The 20,396-nt window shown below is 28.1% G+C and overlaps 1 protein-coding gene and 1 long non-coding RNA gene across 2 annotated transcripts in view; one reads left to right on the forward strand and one right to left on the reverse strand.

The window, feature by feature from the left end:
- Positions 1 to 19,384, reverse strand: part of Poxm (Pox meso) — a 123,413-nt gene extending 104,029 nt beyond the window's left edge. The window contains exon 1 of the mRNA XM_014422548.2: positions 19,339 to 19,384. Within this exon, the coding sequence (XP_014278034.1) occupies positions 19,339 to 19,354 (16 nt within the window). The 5' untranslated portion in view covers positions 19,355 to 19,384. The remainder of the gene's footprint in view (positions 1 to 19,338) is intronic.
- A 108-nt stretch (positions 19,385 to 19,492) lies between these two features.
- Positions 19,493 to 20,396, forward strand: part of LOC106681935 (uncharacterized) — a 12,699-nt gene continuing 11,795 nt past the window's right edge. Inside the window, exon 1 of the long non-coding RNA XR_001343330.3 lies at positions 19,493 to 19,691. This is a non-coding gene — a long non-coding RNA (uncharacterized lncRNA). The remainder of the gene's footprint in view (positions 19,692 to 20,396) is intronic.

Consider the following 20,396-nt stretch of genomic DNA (forward strand, 5'->3'; position numbering starts at 1 on the left):
GATTTAGTCAGAATCACACTGGATTGCCAGATTTTCACCCAATTAAGGGTGCCCACTTTATGAGGCTTTACAGGGCTCCCGAACCCACTAGGCTGACTCACGGCTACAGTAACATAATAAACAATTATCTGTCATACCCGGATTCGAACTCTGTGGAGTTGGTAGCACAGCGCCTTGCTGAGTCACCCCACTCCTCTTACTAATTTTCTATTGTATTTTACTATGCTTGCTCGTAGGTGTTCAGCAATATTTAAGGGGATTAAAGTAGACATCAAAAGCAACAAAAAAGTCTGCATAGACAATGGTCTTCACTAAAGAAAAGAAGAACTTTGATATTTTGTGTGTTTTTAAGCAAGTCACATTCTTTGTTGAATAGGAAGCAATAACCAAAAAAAAAAAATTTAAATTACGCGATCCTAAATTGCAACATAGTAAACCAGAAAAAATATTCGTATAGTATAAAACTAGTAAAACCATTTGAAGGGAACTTCCAAGCGGCTTAACACCTGAAAGTTTTGTTTTTCGTACAACCCTGATCATTCAAGATTTGAGTTATTAGACTGCTACTGATACATTATATTAAATATAGATATATTTTAAAAAAACAAAGTAAATCTGTACTGCTGGTGATTTGATCAGAATTATGCTCGACCGCCATATTTTGACCCAATTAAGGGTGCCCACTTTATGAGTTTTGGGTGGAACCCAGAGGGCTTTCGAATCCACATGGCTGGCTCAAATTGAAACAGAAAATAATTATCTGCCACAGCCGGATTCGAACTCGGGTTCTTGGAGTTGGTAGTACAGAGCCTTTACCAATGAACTACCCACTCCCGGGATAGATACATAAACATACATATGTAGTACGTATGACGTTTAATATCATGGATCTAGTAATGCATGGACAAATGAGAGAAATCTCTCGGCTATGGATATCTGACGACACTTCCGCCACAATCTTAGGCGATAGCACTTCTGAGCAACTGATAAGAACATGATTGATCATTGACAATGGGCTAATTGACGACACATCCTCCAGCCTTCCAGTAGCTAATTCTGCTTAAGGAAATGATAAAGTGTGCCATCAGAATAGAAAATATTAAAGGAAAAACGCCTTAAATTATTGCATAATGGTTTACTTATTGAATCAATTATTTATTATATCAACTGTACTATATAATTATTAATTAATAGGTCCAGAGTTTTGGAAGCAATATAATTAAATTCAATCCAAAGAAAAATTGCATGTATTCATTTCTTATCAAACGTTATATGTCGAAACAGACACAATCTTTAAAACGTCAAGTGGTTAAACAACTCGCAATGTCATTTAATATCCACGAATTTCTGTGAAACAAGCAATGATGTTTAAATAATTACTATCGAATTGCAATGAGTACATGTAAACATCAATTTTTAGTTTTTAATAAAAAACTGATGTTTTTTTATTTTGAAAGGTGTCAGAGTTTCTTCAACTATTTTTAATTCACTTCTTCGGCATTGAATAACCCTTTGTTTTTTTATTTTATTTTTTATTTTGTGACCTCTCTCTACTTCTTCTAGTGTTATTTATTTTATCCAAACACCCAATATCCTTCAGCTTTCCAGTAACCTCAACTGTCTTCAGCAGAGTCAGTCATCAGTCAGCGCAAGTGACACGTAAGAGGAATGGAATGAACTCATAGCCAGCATCTAGCACAATAAATAACAAATGATGAAACATCTAGTGTATCCTCCACTCGCACAACTTTCCTAACTGGTTTAACTTGTGAAGTACAACAACAAAATTGTTTGCTGTACCTTCGCTAATAATATTCAAATTGTCTTTGTCGGCAATTTAATTATTTACAATGAGGCAAACGAGCACGTATATTGTTCCGTTTGTTCTTTGAGTTATTCGAAAAACTTATAGACAAGTAGACGGGTTACCATAGAAACCTGGCCAAATACCTTTAAAAACATGGAATAATTTTAAAAGTTAAATATCCTGTATCTTTGCTAATAATGGTCCGATTAGATAATTTTTTTGTCTAGGGGAGGGGGAAATTTAATACCTTTCAAATAATAGCTAAATAACTTTATTCGATTTTTAGGTTCTAGGAATGTTTTTTCTCGATCGATTACAGAGGTGGAAAGATTCACACGATTGAGTATACTTTATCCATATTTATCATTTCACTGATCAAGCATGTTTTGAATCCAAACGTTACTGAGAATACAGGATAAGATAAGATTTGCGAAAATACTGATGTGATGAAATTTTTCTAGTATTTTTCCAGGCTAATTGATAATAAGTTAAAATCAATAAGAAAATAAAATAAACTTCTTTAATTCAAAGCAATCGCAATGAGTTATTTTTTTAAATTACTATTTTAAGTTGTTGTGTTTTTAAATTGTTTTTGAAAACAACTGGGCGTGATAGGAGAAAATCATTTTTGAATTTAACGAACTTAACGCAAATAACGTTATTTAACGTTTATAAATTATACAAATATATTTAATAATTTTTTTTATTTTTATTTTTATACCAGATCGGCCTTGTGGGCCTTAAACGGTTGATACAACTTATATTATATATATTTTTATATACATGTTATTATCTCATAACAGTTGATTATGAGGGGGTATAGTCATACAAATGACACCCCTAACTATATACAATGTTCTTATTAAAAGAAAAAAAAATAATAATAAAATAAATAGATAAGAATAATGCTTCTTAATAAAAGAGGAAAGTAAAATTAATAACAAAAAAAAATATATATTTAATACAAATAATCTAATACAAATAACATGTTTTTTTTCATCACATAATTTTTTTCGTAATACCAGTTTTATACTTTATTTCGCGTGAAAGGTGTAGGTAAAAGTTACGAAATTTCAATTTCGAAAATTATGAAAAAAAAAATTAGAGTGTCAATATGGCTCAAGTAAAAATGCCCTTTGACTTTGCTATCTTATTATATCCTCATTGCTTATAGTATTATTTATCCACATTGTTTATTGTATTATTTATCCACATTGTTTATTGTATTATTGTATCCTTTAGTTGCATTAATTTTAATGCTCCTTTCTCTTTTATATTTGATATCATGTAACATATTATATTATATTATTATTAGAAAAGGAAGATGGACCGGGTGCAGTCAAAGAAAACCTCAAATAGTGATTAAACTTGTTTATATTGCGCCAACGTTTCGCCCCACGTTGCAGGACTTCATCAGAGCTAAAAATGTAAGGTACTTTGATTTTACTCTTATCCCCCTTTTTTCTACCTCTTAGTTTGTACTTTGATTTAAATTTCTTCTTTTTATTTGTAATTATTTCCGTTTCCATTAATTGTATAAAACCTTTTATTATTGTTATTTAGTTTATACATTTCATTGTACATCTTTTTTATTTTTTTTATTCATTTACTTTTCTCACTTATATTTGCATCATTTAAGCGTTCGTATCTTATTTTAGCCCTGATGATACCCTGCAAAATGGGCGAAACGTTGGCTCTATTTTCTTTGACCGCACCCGGACCATTTCCTTTTCTATTATTACACACGGTCAACATATCAATCTTTCCATATTATTATTTTATGTTATATAATATTACATATTTTCTTTTCTTTTTTATTTATTTTATATTGTATTCGTATTTTTAATCAAACTCACTCCGTAAAGAGTCAGGGGTGCAGTACAAGGAGGTGATTTGGTCAGAATAACGCTCGATCACCAAATTTTTATCCAATTAAGGGTATCCACTTCGTGAGGCTGGGTGGACCCCACAGGGCTCCTGAACCCACCAGGCTGAATCACGGCTACAGTTACATAATAAACAATTATCTGTCATAGCCGGATTCTAACCCAGGTCCTAGAAGTAGTTAGCATAGCGTTTCATATTATATTTTATTTTATTATTATTTTATTATTATTGAGCGTAGGTCTTTAGCAATATTTAAGGAGGTTAAAGTAGACATCGAAAGCAAAAAAAAAAGTCTGCATAGATATTGTCTGCGTTGATTTGGTAACAGCACAGCATTTTTATCAGTCCTGATGAAGCCCTGTAAAGTGGGGCGAAACGTTGGTTAACAATAAATAGTTTTCTTTTACTATTTTAAAACCTTAATTGACCGCCACCCGGACTATCTTCCTCCAATCAAAATCTTATTTTTTTATAAGAAATGTATTTCAGTAATTATGTGATCATTTTGAATAAAAACGGTACTACTTCAAGAAGATAGAATTTCACATCGCATATTTTTTTTTTTCAAAACTGGGGTGGTGGATCTCACCTTAATTAATATGGATATTAAGTTTTTCCAAAAGGAAGTTTCTCTAAAAGTCAAAAATTTCTGAATTTTCTTTTCCGGAAGTTTGATTATATTAAGTTTTATAGATTTTATAGATTAAAAAACTTCCAAAGATGAATATAATCTATTCTATACTTTTCTTCATTGTGCAACGTTTCGGGACAATTGTCCCATATTCAAAAATTTTTTTTCACTAGAAGGGTGATAAAAAAAATAATAAAATCACATATTATTCAGGCTTTTTGGACGAACAATATTTTGCGTCATTTATTCGTTTGGAAGCCCCTTAAAATGGTTTTAAAAAAGACAGATTTTTTAATTTTGAAGTAAATATTGTCTAGTCTTCTATGCTGCAATTCAGAACTATATTACTTAATTGTTTTTTAATAATTGCTTCCTGTTCAACAAAAAAAGTGACCTGCTTAAAAAACATAAAGTATCAATTTTTTCATAGTCAATAGAGAATCGGGACTTTGTTTATAAGAACTTGCTTTTGAGGTTTTCTATGAGACAACTATCATTACGGTAGAGTTAGAGGGGGAACTGGAAAATCACAATATTTTGATGAACGGCGTTATTTAATTACAAATACAAAATTATTATGTATAGTACGAGGGAAATTTTCCTGAGAGATGACAAAGAGTAGTTGTCACTCCGTTTCATATTTTGAAAACCCAAAAAATTGGGAAAGTTAAGATTTCTGAATATTAAGAGATTTATTGCACTCATATTAGATGGTAAACGCTACTTGATTAAATAGACAATTTAATCAAGAGGTTAATTTTCCAAAATGTTTTGGAGGAGGTAACAGCTCATGGAAATTATGTTATTTTTGTAAAATTTGGCCTTCCAAAATAAATGATTGTGGTAACTTTCCTATCTAGTATAAAATGAATAGTTGTCTCTCTCGGTAAGTTCACTAACTGCAATGAATAAACTATGATACAGTAATCAGTGGCGAGATACTTCTTATGTATGTTTATGAATGTTTTTTTCGTTTAAACAAAATGCTTAGCGTTTTATTGTTTCCTAAGCTCTCTCTGGCCTGTTTCCTGTGAGCTCGGTTTGCTGTCACAATAAAAATCAACTTCTATTTTTTACTAGAAAATCATTCGCGTGATCGTTAAAGATAATAATACAACCAGAACTACCGGTCAAGTCTTATCTTTGTAATTCCTTTTCAATTCTTCAAATTTTACCAAAGTAAACCAGGAAAATTTTCCATTCATAAGAAATGTAGGTACTAAAGGTATCAACTATCAATGGAGTACCAAAATTTAAGTACAACCAAATAGATACTGGACAGGGAAGTTGTTATAAAAATGTAACCAGATCGACATTTCCCAACAACAACCGGATTTTCACAAACTCTGTTCTACCAAGAAAATATTTGGAAAAATATCCTTTAAGTAGCTACTAAAGGTATCAACTATCAATGGAGTACCAAAATTTAAGTACAACCAAATAGATACTGGAGAGGAAAGTTGTTATAAAAATGTAACCAGATCGGCCAAATCCAACATTTCCCAACAACAACCGGATTTTCACAAACTCTGTTCTACCCAGAAAATATTTGGAAAATTATCCTTTGGCGTTAGTTCCCCATTTTATGAAATAGCATAAATATGCTATTTTGAGTAAAAATTTTCACCGGAAGTTTCAGAGTTCGAAGTACGCTCTGAAATTTTTAATTTACCAGCTTTTTTGAGTTTTCAAGATATTGGAGGGGGTGACACCATCTATGACAAAACCGCTCGTATTGCATATATTCATGTATGTTAAGGCCAATAATTTAATTTTTTATTTATTTTAAATGAATTGGCTTAGTAAAAAAACTATTTTATAAGTTATGATTGTAAATTTAAATTCCTCTAAAATTTGAATTTTCAAGATATTGGAGGGGGTGACACCATCTCTTATGACAAAGGCAATTAATTTTATTGAGTATAATCATGTATGTTAAGGCTGATCATTTATCTTGATTTTTTTATTTATTGTAAATTAACTGGTTTAATAAAAAAAAAAAATTATTTCGAAGTTATGATTGTAAATTTAAATTCCTCTAAAATTTGAGTTTTCAAAATATTGGAGGGGGTGACAATATCCAAAAGTATGGAGTATAATTTATGTTAAGGCCTATCATTTACCATTCTGAGATCTATTGGCGGTGGCGGTTCGAATCCGGCCTCGGGCATTGTCTTTTTTCTTTGAGTGGCGGTCCCACAAAATGAAAAACTTTTAACCACAACCATGGTTAAAATAATGGGAATACAAATATATTTATAACGGGCTGTATGGGAAATTCCAATTCCATTAAAATACATAAAAAAAAGGCCAATCATTTGCGTTGATTGGCTTATGGTTTGATTAAAAACCTATTATGATTGTAAATTTAAATTTATTAGATGAATAAGAGTTGTGTCTATTGTTTAAAGTCAGAGAAGTCTAAAAATCAACGTTAACAACAAATCAAGAGGATTTTTTTCATTGAGTTCGATTTTTTGTTCTTTATTGTCATATTTTAGTGCTCGATAATACCTCAGTATTATATATTGTATAATAGACCTGGAACTGTTGGAATAATTTGTTTCGTACAACCATTTCCTACTGATATGTAGGTTTTTACGTTTCAAAAATATCTTTAAAAAAGTCTCGATTCAACTTCTAAAAAAACCCTGAGTATATACTAAAATGCCTTATGATGTGCGCATCTTAACTGAACATTTTTTAATCAGTAATAATACTATTTTATGAGTTCCATTGAAAGTTTTCTTTTCGTGTACAATAATGAACATTGAAATTAGGATAATTAAAAATATTAAATTGTTTAAAAGTCATTTGATGATTATTAATTCATTTTTTTTTTCTTTCCCTTGCTTGTTTCAAAACGTCTGTCAATGGGGAAACCAAAAAATATTAAAGCCCACATTAACTGATCTCTTAGCAGTTCAGCGGTGATGATTAAAATATCAACGAGGATCAGTTAGTCAATCAAATTCAAATTCGTAAAACTGTAGAGGTTGGTGGGATGAACATGTAAATGGGGACATACTGTTTGAAGAAAATTTTATTAAGCATACGTCTGTAAGGATGGGTGGTGCTTACAATACAATCACTAGTAATTGTAATTTCAATAACTTGTTGAACTACTGTAATTGTGGGACCACAATCACAGTTACAAGTTGAGCCAAAGTAATTGCAATTATCAATTACATTCTTATGAAATAGATATTTTTTTCTAGAATTCCAAATAATTATAATACAATTACAAGTAATTGTAATTGTAATTACAAATACTTTGCACCAAAACGGAAAACATCTGTTTAATAATGGTTCCGAAATATGAAAATGATATCCAGTTTAAGATTGCGCTCTGATGTATCAAGTAATTGACATAGTACGATTTATTTATTTGTTTTAGAAGATGTTGAAAATAAATATAAAATCCATTTTATGATCGTGCGCTTGCGTATAGATTCATTTAAACTTTTAGGACATCTGCTCATGAGAAATATGTTCAAATAAACTGTATTCACATATAGGTTAAATTACATCTAATTGCAATTATTAAGGGTTAAGAAGTGATTGTAATTACTTAGCATAGAGATTGTGTCGTACAATTACTTTTACACATTTATAGTAATTGTAATTGTCTCTAAAAATTTATTCAGTGTAATTATTCTTCAAAACCACTAATTATTTTTTATTTTTTGGACCATTTAACGGTTATCTCAGTGTAACTATAGAGCAACTGAATATATAATATGTAATTAAATTATTCCTATAATGCTTCCTGCCCAAATTTGAACCCAATAATATATAAACGATAAATATTTGATATATTACTATAATATATGAAGGATGGATAGCCCTTTACCTCTTTAACATCTTTGGATCTACAGTTATTACCCCTTAGGGTACCTGGAGTAGGGTTGTCCCGAAGGGCAGTGGGTGACACTCAGTACACCATTAAATTTTTTTTGTGATGTTTCATTTTATTACGTAGTTATGGATTTTCGAAGGGAACGATAAAAGAAAAAAACACCACTGCACTTATACCTGTTCATAAGCAATCAACAAAATACATGGATATATTTTTAAAAATTTTTATTTAGCTTTACTGCAATCAATGGCACTTTAGTAATCTTAGCCCGAACATACTGAAATTTTGTACAGATGCGTAAACCCTACAACCATACAATAATATGGTATCATGAAGATGGTCTGATGTTGAATCCGAACGAATCGGCTGAATTTGTAGAATCTTAAAACGAGCTATTTCTTAGGGCAGTATCATTCCTTTATGGTATGTTATCTGTCATCAATAAAAGGCGTGGACATCAAAGTTTTAAAGAACTTTTTACTAAAATATGTACTTAAAAGAAAAATACGTTAAAAGAGTAAAATTTCTGAACATAAAATAAATTAGAAAATATGTATTTATAAGAAAAATATATAAACATGGTGAAATATTTAAAAAAAAATCATAAAATATGTAAAACAAAATTGGTTTGAAATTATTAAAACCATCCCAAAATCCTCCTAAGAAAAACATATATATAGAAGTTATACAAAAAAAAAAATATGTGGAAACATACCCCCCCCCAACTTATAAGCTTGCTAACAATGCCTAATATGTGTATTACTCAATACCAATAATAATTTTAAAAAACATTATTAAGAACAACAATTTGATCATTATGAGATATACCTAATAGTGTTAATGTGACTAATAATAAATTTTATTTCTATTTCTTCATGTACAATGTTTGATTATGTTCATTCTATTTATCTTTCTTTTTATATACATATAGAGATTTTATTATTATATTATATATATTTATAATGATTATATATATTTTATTATTATTTTTTAATTTTGGTCATTATCAAGGTCATTAGGTAATGATCATTTATTGCTATTACTTATCGCCCAAGGCTTGTGGCATATTGTTGTACTTATCAATAAATAAAATTTGAATTCAAAGGTGAAAATATATATAGAGTATAAGAGTCGTGCACTAAACGGTATAAAATAACTTCCTAACAATTTCATACTGTCATTAAATTTTACACACTAAAATTTAGGGATTATATCTAAGCATTGAAAATACAGAAGCCATTATTTTCACAAAACGATTTTTATATTCCTCAACTATAATTTTAAATGATAAAACTATCCTTTTTGCAACTAGACAAAAAGGACTATTGCCAAATCCGTAAAATATTTAGGAGTTACGTTAGATAATAAACTCTTATTCAACCACCTTATTAATTTAATTGTCATATATATTTTATTTTATTGTTTTTTCCTCTTTCTTAATTTCAATATTACTTATTCTCATATAGCCCTTATCTTTTTATATTACTTAGACTATACATTTTCATTCAACACTACTTATCTATCCTTTTGGTAATTTTCTAATCATGGTCTAATCCTCTTATTCATTAGGGTTGTTATCGTGTTCCTTCTTCTTCTTATTTGGACTTATATTTTAGTTTACTGATTTGATGGCTTATTATGGGTATAAAATCTAGGCTGTAATGACTAATGGCCAAAAAGTGAACTAAAAAAATTCTAAAATATTTTAATTACTCTCAATTTAATTACTTTTATCGATTGATAACACAAATTGACTCATTAGGTAAAACCACCCACGATTTTATAACCGAAATAAATCATAAAAAAAGTAATATAAAGCATGAATCAATGTTATGCCACCTTTTCACCATATTATTATATTTTTTGAATCAATATATTATAATTTCAATATAAAATTTTTATAATGTCTAAAAAAATTAATTATAATTATCTTTTTTATTTCTTTGCCTAAGTAAGGAGGGTAATAAAAGTTCTTGGGAAAGGGATGTGCGCCATCACCTTTTAAGGGGGTTGGCACCCTTGACCTGGAGGCACCAAATTGCCTATAAGGAAGGAATTATCATTCATTATTCTTGATATGATGACTTGTAGACTGGATGATGACTTCTATAGCACTATGGACAGTCTAATTATTCGATACTTAAGTCCAATAATAAGACTCACAAAGTTATGAAACCTGTTATACAAAGCAATTTATCTTCATTTCTCATATTTTTCATTTGATTTTTGATAATTTCAATTTAATTAAAATTAAACATTGGAATCATTTATGTATTTAAAGAAAGAAGGTAATAAATCTCAATCTTTTTTTTTTTTTTTTTGTTGATTTCGATCATTACAAATAATTGCAAACTGTATGAATATAAATTAGGAAACCTTTATCGTATTTTGGATAAATTAGTACATCAATTTTTTTAGGTCGAATTTATGATGTTTCATTTTTATTTTTATTTTATCATAGTTTTTTTTTTATTGTATTATATTTTTCCTTTATCAGATTAGTTTATTTTCATTATATTAACTTTAATAATATATTTTCTTAAGCTCAATATTATTTTTACATAAATACTTTATTTTTATTTTATTATATACATAAACTTTTTATTTGTATTTTTAAGTTGTATTATTATTTTAAATTTTATCTTTCTTTGACATTAAAAATAAAATTGTATTTTATCACCTTTAATTGAACCACTAATTGTCCGTTAGTGGAAGTCGGAAGGTTTTCATGCCCAGACTCTTTTTCTTTTTTCCCATTTCCCAAAGCTCGATCTAATTCATGATTAAGCCATTTTATATATTATGGTGTGGCCCTGCATTCTAGTTAACAAAAAATCAATATAAAACCATTGAACCTCCAACGCTCTTTGGTATATATTGGTTCCATCATGAGTATGCAGTTAATTTCAAGGGTTCGGCCCCCTGTTTTCGAGGTTATCGTAGTCTTCCACCACCCCCGGGTGACCCAGCCTATTCTTGAGAACTTAGGCACTTAAAGTAGGTTCAATAGTGCGTTCAGCTTAGGCTAGTATTTCCCAAATTTTTGACATCTGTGTACCCCTTAGTAACCCTGTGTTTCCCTCGTTAAAAAAAACAAACATACGTACATTAATAAAAATCCAAAATTTTATTTTTCCTTTTTCAGTTCGGAAACAAAACAGAAGTGTTGACAAGTAGCAATTTTTTTAAAAATATTTTTAATAAAAAAAAACCTTTTTTTTTACCAAACGCAGTTAAATTCTAGTGAAGTGTAAACTACCAAAGTTTTTGAAGCCTCCAAGGGTTATAAACGCTTACACTTTAAGGAACAGTGACTTGAGTCAGTAAAAAGTAGTATTAAATCCAATAGAATTCAGTGGCGTATCCAGGAACTTTCAGTTACGTAAGGGGAGGGGTTTATATGAGTCCCAGATAATTCAAAAATTTCGATCTAAAACAAATTTAATTTAAATTTTGAAATCCAATTTACTTTCTCAATTAAAGACATAATAATAAAGGTCCCTGTTCTATTTGAATGTAATAGAAAAATATTTTCATGAAAAAATAATTTGTTCGCCCACCTAAGGTCGTGCACCCCTTAGGTGGGCGAACAAATTATTTAGATTCAATTTACAACAAATCAAAGTTGCAAGAAAAATCTTTTAACTTTAAAAATCATTCTTGAACCATTTTAAAAAGTAGAATTGAATCCATTTATTAAATAATACATTGATTTTGTATAAAAGATTACATTTTTATTTATTTTTTGTTTTTATCAATACAAAACAAGATAATGTTCAGATTCTTAACTATAAGAGACAAAAATACGTTGGGATGATTCGCGTAATTTATTTAAAATTTGAAGAACAATCTGAAAAAAAAAATCCGAAATTCAGTATTAAAGCAAAAAATCTAAATAAATGAATTTATTCCATTTATTGCGTGAAACTTCACTTTTTATATGATAGATAAAATTAACTAAGTTCTTTATTAAAAGTGATGGATAGACAACTATATTGATATATAATTATTAAATATTAAAACAAAATAAAGCTTTGTAATAATTTATTATAATTATTATTTCTGAAAAAATGCTTCTTTGAAGAGACAGAATTGCACATCACATAATTGTAGAATTAATTTTAACATGAATAATAAGTTAATATTACTAAAATTAAAATCTGAGAAAAAATGTATTTAACGGTTTTTTATTGATATTGTTTGAGATTGGATATCTCAATTTTCAAATTTTGAAAACTATCATAGTCAGTATATCCGTACCTGGACCATTTGAGGTCTATTTGTTGGGTACCCTCCGAAAAAATCAAAATCAAATTTTTTATCTAAACTTAAAACTATTATTTATTTTATTGTTTTAAGATTAAATAAATGATGTTTTCGTTTCATTAAAAACAAAGGCATACTTTTTTCTTATAGTAAAAAGTAAAGCAATATAATGTAGTTTAAAATTCAAACAAAGAAATAGACCTCAACTGTTGCACTACCTCAGTAAGCCACAAAAATTAGGCATTTGTAGAGGGTATTTAAAAAGTTCTTCCAAATAAAAATTCCTTGGATTTTTTTTTTAAATGTCACTCACGTTCATCCACTTAGCACTCCAATTGTATTGCAAAACTTGAGGCGAATCTCAACTTATTCCGAACAAATCTAAACGTAAATTAACATGGAATTTAAGCATATTAAAGAAGTTTTTTATGAGTGGAGAGAATGTAGTCAAGAAGAAGAGTTATATAAAAAAAATCGCCAATAACCCACGATCATATGAACACCTAAACTTTAATCGTTCGAAAGCCCTTTTGAAATTGTATTAACGAATACAATTTTTTTATTTTTTGTTGTTCAACAAAAATCGAGGTAACATTACAAAAACACAAAATATAAATTTAATCCTTCCTTTTTAGGAATTGAACCAAATATCTCAAATCAATTTTTCCGTTACATTTGAAGTTTACAATCACTTCCTTAAATTTCGGGTGTCAATTGCGTTATAACAAGTTAATATATTCAGAAAAACAACTTTTTATGCACCTAATATAGACAGGTTCAGAAAATTCAAAAACTATAATATAAGAATACATAGTTATTATATTAAATGATATTTTACAATGCTAACGTCATTGCTGAGAGGTTACACAGAATAATCATATTATTCTTAAACAAACATTTATATATCGCAATTGATTTTATTCAAAATTACGTCAGATACAATATTAAAAAGAAATAAAATTTTATATATAATCTTTTCACTTTTTTGAGACTGTTTTTATTTTTTAAATAAAATAATTTGTATCCAAGTTAAGTATCAAAATACTCTTTATTATTTCTTTAAATGTCTAACATTTCGGCCAACCTGACCATCTTCAAGAAATATTACATATAAATTTACACCTCACATCAAACAATTAATTAAAATTTGCAGCCTATTCTGCCCAGGTCATTAATTTCAGACAAATCACCCTATTTTATCAGTTTTCCATTAAATTTTTATTTACAGATTAACACAACACTATTATTACATCTTTTTGTGTTGTGTAATTATTGTCTGATAATACTTAACATATTACACTATTTAATCTAGAATTAAAAGTTTCAAAATTTAATTGAAATGTGACAAAATAGGGCAATTTGACTGAAATTAATGACTTGGGAAGAATAGCCTCCAAAATGTTTTTAAATTATTGGACGTGAGATATAAATTTATGGTTAAGATTGTCCCTGAGTATGACCAGGGCTCTGTTTCATAATAAAGTGTCAGTCTTGTCGATTTAACTTAATACAATTACACTGACTTGTACAATAGTAACTTGTACTTTAGTATTTTCTATCTCCTGTAATATCACTAATAGTTCTCCCTATTAAGAAAAAAAATAAGTATTAGAATAATTACGACGTTGTTTCGATACTTGTATTTTGAACTAATACTATTAGGTTTCATTATGAAACAGGGCCCAGGTTATCCGAAACATTGGACATTTAAAGAAATAATAAAGAGATTTAACGTAAATTATTTTATTTAAACAAAAAATAAAATTATTTAGTAATACAAATTGATAAAGCATCATATAATTTTATTACTTTTAATTAATTCTCAATACATTGTTAATTTTTTTTTTGTCTATGCAAGTTTCAAGCAGCTAGGTTAGTTTTGTTGATCATGGCTGATTCCTATTATATGGAAGTAGTTTCAGGGGCCGATATTCATCGAAAACTTTGGGTACAGTACGGGAACAGTGATTTGCCGGGTGACAGTACGGGAACAGTGATTTGCCGGGTGACAGTACGGGAACAGTGATTTGCCACAACCAAATGTCCACGAATGGATTGAAAAATTCAAACATGGTCGTACTAGTGTTACGCACTCTATTTACCGCAACAAATGAAGAAAACATTGAGCGGTCACGTGAAATGGCGCTCTTAGATAGACGAGGAACTATTGACGAAGTAGCACATCGTCTGAAAAAAAAATCGCCGAAATGAAAGAAGTTGTGCATTCCTCACTCGCAGCTCAACCCAAAACCTTATTTTGTCATGGCATCATGAAGCTTGTACAACAGTGGACCAAGTGTGTTGAAAAGTATGTCGAAAAATGATGTACTTGTAAGTTTCCTATTTGATTACAATAAAATTTTATAACTATATTGCGGATAATAATTGATTTACGACTTACCCTCGTATTTTACTTAATGTGATTCCTCTCAATTTCATTTATCGGAGCACTGCTGCGTTTTGTCTATATTAGGGTATTAAATTGAATGTTACTCCCGTAGCAGTGATGCAGTTCAGTCTGAACCAACACGATGAAGATCACAGACATCTTTCGGAGAGGTATCGCTAAAAACTAAACAAAGGAGGAAGGAGGAACTCATCTACCGAGATGAAATTTGCTGCAGCTTAAATACTTTAAATTATATATTTGGTTTTGTATGCGTGTGTTTGTTTATTTATTTTATTGCGAAAATTGGATCATTTTAATAAAATAAATAATAAATATTTTTGTATATTATCAGTACTTTAAATTTTATTCTTGACATTAACATATATCATAATAGTTGTTAAAAGTTACCCTTTGTTTTATTTGATGACAAAAAAAAAAAAAGAAAACAACTGAAATCCCATTTTTTATGTTATTTATTCATCAATTGTGCTCATAAATTACCAAAAAGTTCAACTAACAATTTTTTTATGAGGCATTTTGGCTATTATTTGCAAAATAATAATTTTCATATTTATTAGGCATGTATAATAAAGGATAATATTTCGTATAATAAACCACATTCAATAAATGTTTATCCAACACATTCATATGCTCCAATCACTGTCGAAAGCGCCGGAACGGCATTCTAGTACCTTTATTTAGCAAAAAATTAAGATAATTAAAAAAAATTTATTTTAAAACATATTAAATGTTAGTGAATGGATCTGAGCTATTACTTGATTTTTTTCCAGAACAACGAAGGTTACAGTACTGCCATCTCAATTTCTAGAAAACGAGCAGAGGTCATATGCATATAATGTTTGTAGATGTATATTAAAAGAGAATTAAGATGAATAAATCAATAAACTTTGAATAAAAAAATATATTCATGAAACTTATCTATCATATATTTATGGTATAATTTATCTATCATATATAATTTACTAATTTATCATGATTCATCCAACATTTATCTATCTTACATGAATATCGTTATTTATTAAAAATTTAATGTTTAGATATTTTCGCTCTGAAGTGCACTCACTTCACTTACTAAATATTAAGTTTCTTATGTAAATATGTATAAACATCATTGGATATTTTAATCCTAAAATATTAATAAACAAATTCAAAATAAATGGATATTCCTAATTTTTTCATTTATATCGAATGACGAAGCCTCAGTTAGTGTCATAAATTTCTTATTTTTTAGATATATATTTCGTAGTTTGTTAATTTTTAATATTTTTATGATAATAACCTGAAATGGAGGCTACAGATTTTTAAAAAAATTATTTAACTGTCCATTTAATTGTAGTACTCTTTACTCAAATCGTATAACTGTAATTAACATGTATTATGTAGTTCAGATCGTATTGTTTTTTCAATGTAGAGTAAGCAAGAAAAAAAAAAATTCAAGTCTTTATCTTGGAATTTTAATTTGTAATTCAATTTAGTGCCTCTTCAAAAACAATTTACGTATTGTACAATAAATAAATGATCATATGTAAAATAAATTATCGCTAAAAACTTTTTTATATAATAGAGAGTAGGGTCCGCACTTAAATTTTTGCATTAGGTGTTGAGTAGTCTAATGAGTCTTATCTTTGCATGTGAGACATTTTGCACGTACTATATTGTCTAATTTACAAGGTCATGTAATCTGCGATACTTTTCATTCGCAATGTAAATTATTCCTTTAACCCATAAAGAAATGAGCGAAAATCCGAACAAGATAGATATAAAAAAATACATAAATAATAATTTAAAAAAAAAAACAGTAAACTCATGTGACTGAACGGCGTTAATTCATTATATTCTGGAAAACATCAAACAATATAAAATAATATATTTTCATTTTTAAATATTCATATTTAGATCTTTAAGAATATTCTTAGTAACGAAATAAAATTCAATCAAATACAAATGTTCAATCATACATTACAAATACGAAAGTAGATATATTGAAGAGTTAGTAACAACGAAAATCAAATATGTCTATGTAGACTATAAACGAAACTGAATTAGCAAAAAATATATTATGCTACCAAAACCATATTTTAATGGACGTGTTTTAATTTATGCGACCGAAATTCCAACTTATGTATTATTCTGTTCAAAAATATTTTTTGCACCCCCTCCGCTCACGAAAAAAAAAAATTTTGTCATATTAATTTTCTAGTGAACAAAAAATGTGTCAACTTTTATTATAAGGTATAGTATTATAATCATGAAAGATAATTATGTACCTTTTAGAAGATGTACTTTAAACTACAAAATGGTAGTTTAATTAACAAAATACACTATCTAATTTTAGAGAAATAAAGTCCATATTTAAAAAAAATAAATTAAATTTACTAGAAATGTCTATCAACTTTAAGCAAGGAACCTCATAAATCATGTGTATTAAATTATATTTTGCAAATAAAAAAAATTGAAGAATAACAGAGAAATAAATTGATATTTTTATTTTACATTATCTTCCAAATAACCACTTGAAATATGATATCCTCTTTATCTATTCCCATTATACTGTTATATTATAATGATATCAATTAAATTAATTTAAAACGTATCGTATAAGCAATCTAAGTTCGTAAATTTAAGATTTGAAATGTCAATCTATATTAAAAACTACAGTACATCCGGGCACTAGGTATAATACATAACCAGATAAATTTAAGGATCTAGAATGCTTCCAAAATAATAATAATTATTATTTGTTTTTTTACTAATAAATAAAAAACACAAAACAACCTAAGTGTCAATGCTTACTAAATTAACATTGTCTCTAGTATAACCTTCAGAAAAGTCAATTCTTAACCTTTGGAACTACTTTCATTTGCACGGGGCACTTTTAAATGGCTTTAATTATGTTAGATAATTATATATTACTATGTTTAAAACAAAAAAAATAGTCAAAATTGGCTGAGATAAATATTTGAAATTATTTATAAATTTGAAAATTATCATTCTAAATAATAAATATTTGAGAGTGAATGAGTGGTATCTCCGAATAACTAACAGTTAAATAACATTAATAATTAAATTAAATAAAACCTAATTGAAAATTAAAATGTTGCATACAATGACTAGTTTAATTATGGATATGTATGGAAACCATAACAAAATATTTGGCTTTTAAATTTGGAGTATTTTTATGACATTTATGTATTGTTTATTAAATGATTGTTGCATATATAAGATGTTTATGATAAATATAAAATTAATGTGCAATATTTTTGTGTAGAAAAGCCAAACTTGAAAAAGGACATGAAGAACCTGAAGCCTTTTCAAAAGTTATGGAATAAATGGAAAAAGTTTGATAGGTTAAAATAAATTTACCAGGATATAATATTGGAATATTTTTTTATACCCTTTAAATTAAGGATTTTTTAAATATATAAATAAAAAAATAAGAACTTAAAATATTAATAATTCTGTCTCCTTTAAAAGTTGTTATATACAGAATAAAATATAGAAGAAATTAAAGAATAATTAATCATTCTTTACCTTAGTGGTCTAAGGCATTTCCTAAATAAACACATAATTGGTTAGCAATATCAATATTTAATGAAATATTTATACAGTTAATATTTCAAAAACAATAAAATATTTCAATTAAAAATCTACCCAAGCATGTTTGAACTATTTAAAAATGAAATTTATTGATGAGCTCATTTTTGTATTTCGTTGTAAGTCCAGTTTTCAATATTTAGTGAATCTACTCCATTTTTTCTTGTTTATATATCCCGTAAATGTTATATGTAATTAAGATAATTTCAGACACTATATAATCCAATCAAAAAATAAACTGGAATTGTCGTTTAACTTAATATTTATATTTTTTTCCCCGTGCTATTTGGATTATGGAACAATTTTCACTTTTCAATAAAAAATACTGAGATAAAATTATATTCATATAAAAACAAAAATACTACATCATATCCAATCAAAAATAATTTAAATCATACCATAGTTTTAGAAATTTTACAAGCTCGAATGGAAATTAAAATGTTAATGTATATGTGAAATTAAAACAAAAAATCATCTAATAAATTCAGGGGGCACAGATCCAACAGTTTTGGTGGAAAATTCACTGGTTTAACATCACAAAACTGTTATTTAAAAAATATATATATGCAATATTTATTTTGTTTTTAATCTTTCCGATGAGTTTTGACAATAATGAACTCAGGATATAATTAATATCCCGATGAAGGTGTTTTAAACTTGTACTTGACAGAAAATTTAATACAAGAATAATACCGGAAGGGCCCAAAAAAATATACATCCTTCTAGTAGAAATAATCAGAAATTCAAAAAAAAATTAAATAAATTCGAAACCGTAAAAATAACGCACTTATCACATTTGAAATTTATTCTTTTTTAATAACTACTTTTAATTCGAAAGTAAAAGTAAATAATGGGACATAGAGATAGGTAAAGCTTGGTAATACCTGCACTTGGCTCCATTCCCGCAGGTTGACTGGAGAAAGCACCCGACACGCCCAGACCAATGGCCGAATGGCCGCGCCCACTTCACTATTTTCAGACCAACAAGCTCCGCCTTCTTTACCCCTACCAATGCCTGCATCAAACACTACCCCCCCTACTTTAAACATGTACATATTTTTATATATACAACACCATAACAAATCACTATTGATATTTATGTTGCCATTCATTAGTAATTAGAAAACAGTACAAATTACACTGAATCAGAAAAGGATGAGGCATATTCACAAAAAGAAGTCTGCAATGTCCCGACAGTAAGAAAAAAAGAACGCACCGTTGTCCAACCAGATTAAATGTATGTATTTTAAAATCTGTGTATATTTAAACTAAATATACACATAGTAGTGTATGTTTACTTTATTCTATCTTATATAATATTACTCCCTTGATAAAAAATTACAATTTTTTTTCTTTTTATATTTATGTTCAGAATGATTTTTATTTATGCTGAGTAAAATTATTTATATATGTTTTAAATATGACGATATTTATGTTGTTGTTATTCTATATTCTAAATATATTTATTTCTTTTCCTATTTCATATCAAATACTCATCCTAGGCTTTTTTTGAACCTACTTTGTACTTTTTTTGAGTCTTGGTATTTTTACATTAAGAAAAAAAACTTCTAGGAAGTACCCTGTTTGTTTTATTACCCTCATTACTAGAAATTATTAATAAAACATCCAACACCAGGCTGTCTCCCATCATGATTTCACCATATCACAGTTAATGTAAATGTTCTCAGGGTGGATGAAAATAATATTATCGTGAAATTTTCTTCAGTTTCCCTCCTACAGGTCCAAACTGTTTTTTTTTTTTTTTTTTTTTTTTTACAGACACCATATCAGTGATAATAACAGCTACTTAATTAATGTCCCATAGGTCCAACCTCTTACCTGTAGCCTTTTTCAAGCCCCGCTTAAAAAACTTACTATTTTTTTTCCATGTGTGGGTGGTATTGGTTTCTTCCATTAAACCCTTAGAGTAATTACCTATATT

The sequence above is a fragment of the Halyomorpha halys genome, unplaced genomic scaffold, assembly GCF_000696795.3.
Source record: "Halyomorpha halys isolate HHAL.00 unplaced genomic scaffold, Hhal_1.1 Scaffold375.1, whole genome shotgun sequence".
Taxonomy (NCBI): Eukaryota; Metazoa; Arthropoda; class Insecta; order Hemiptera; family Pentatomidae; genus Halyomorpha; species Halyomorpha halys.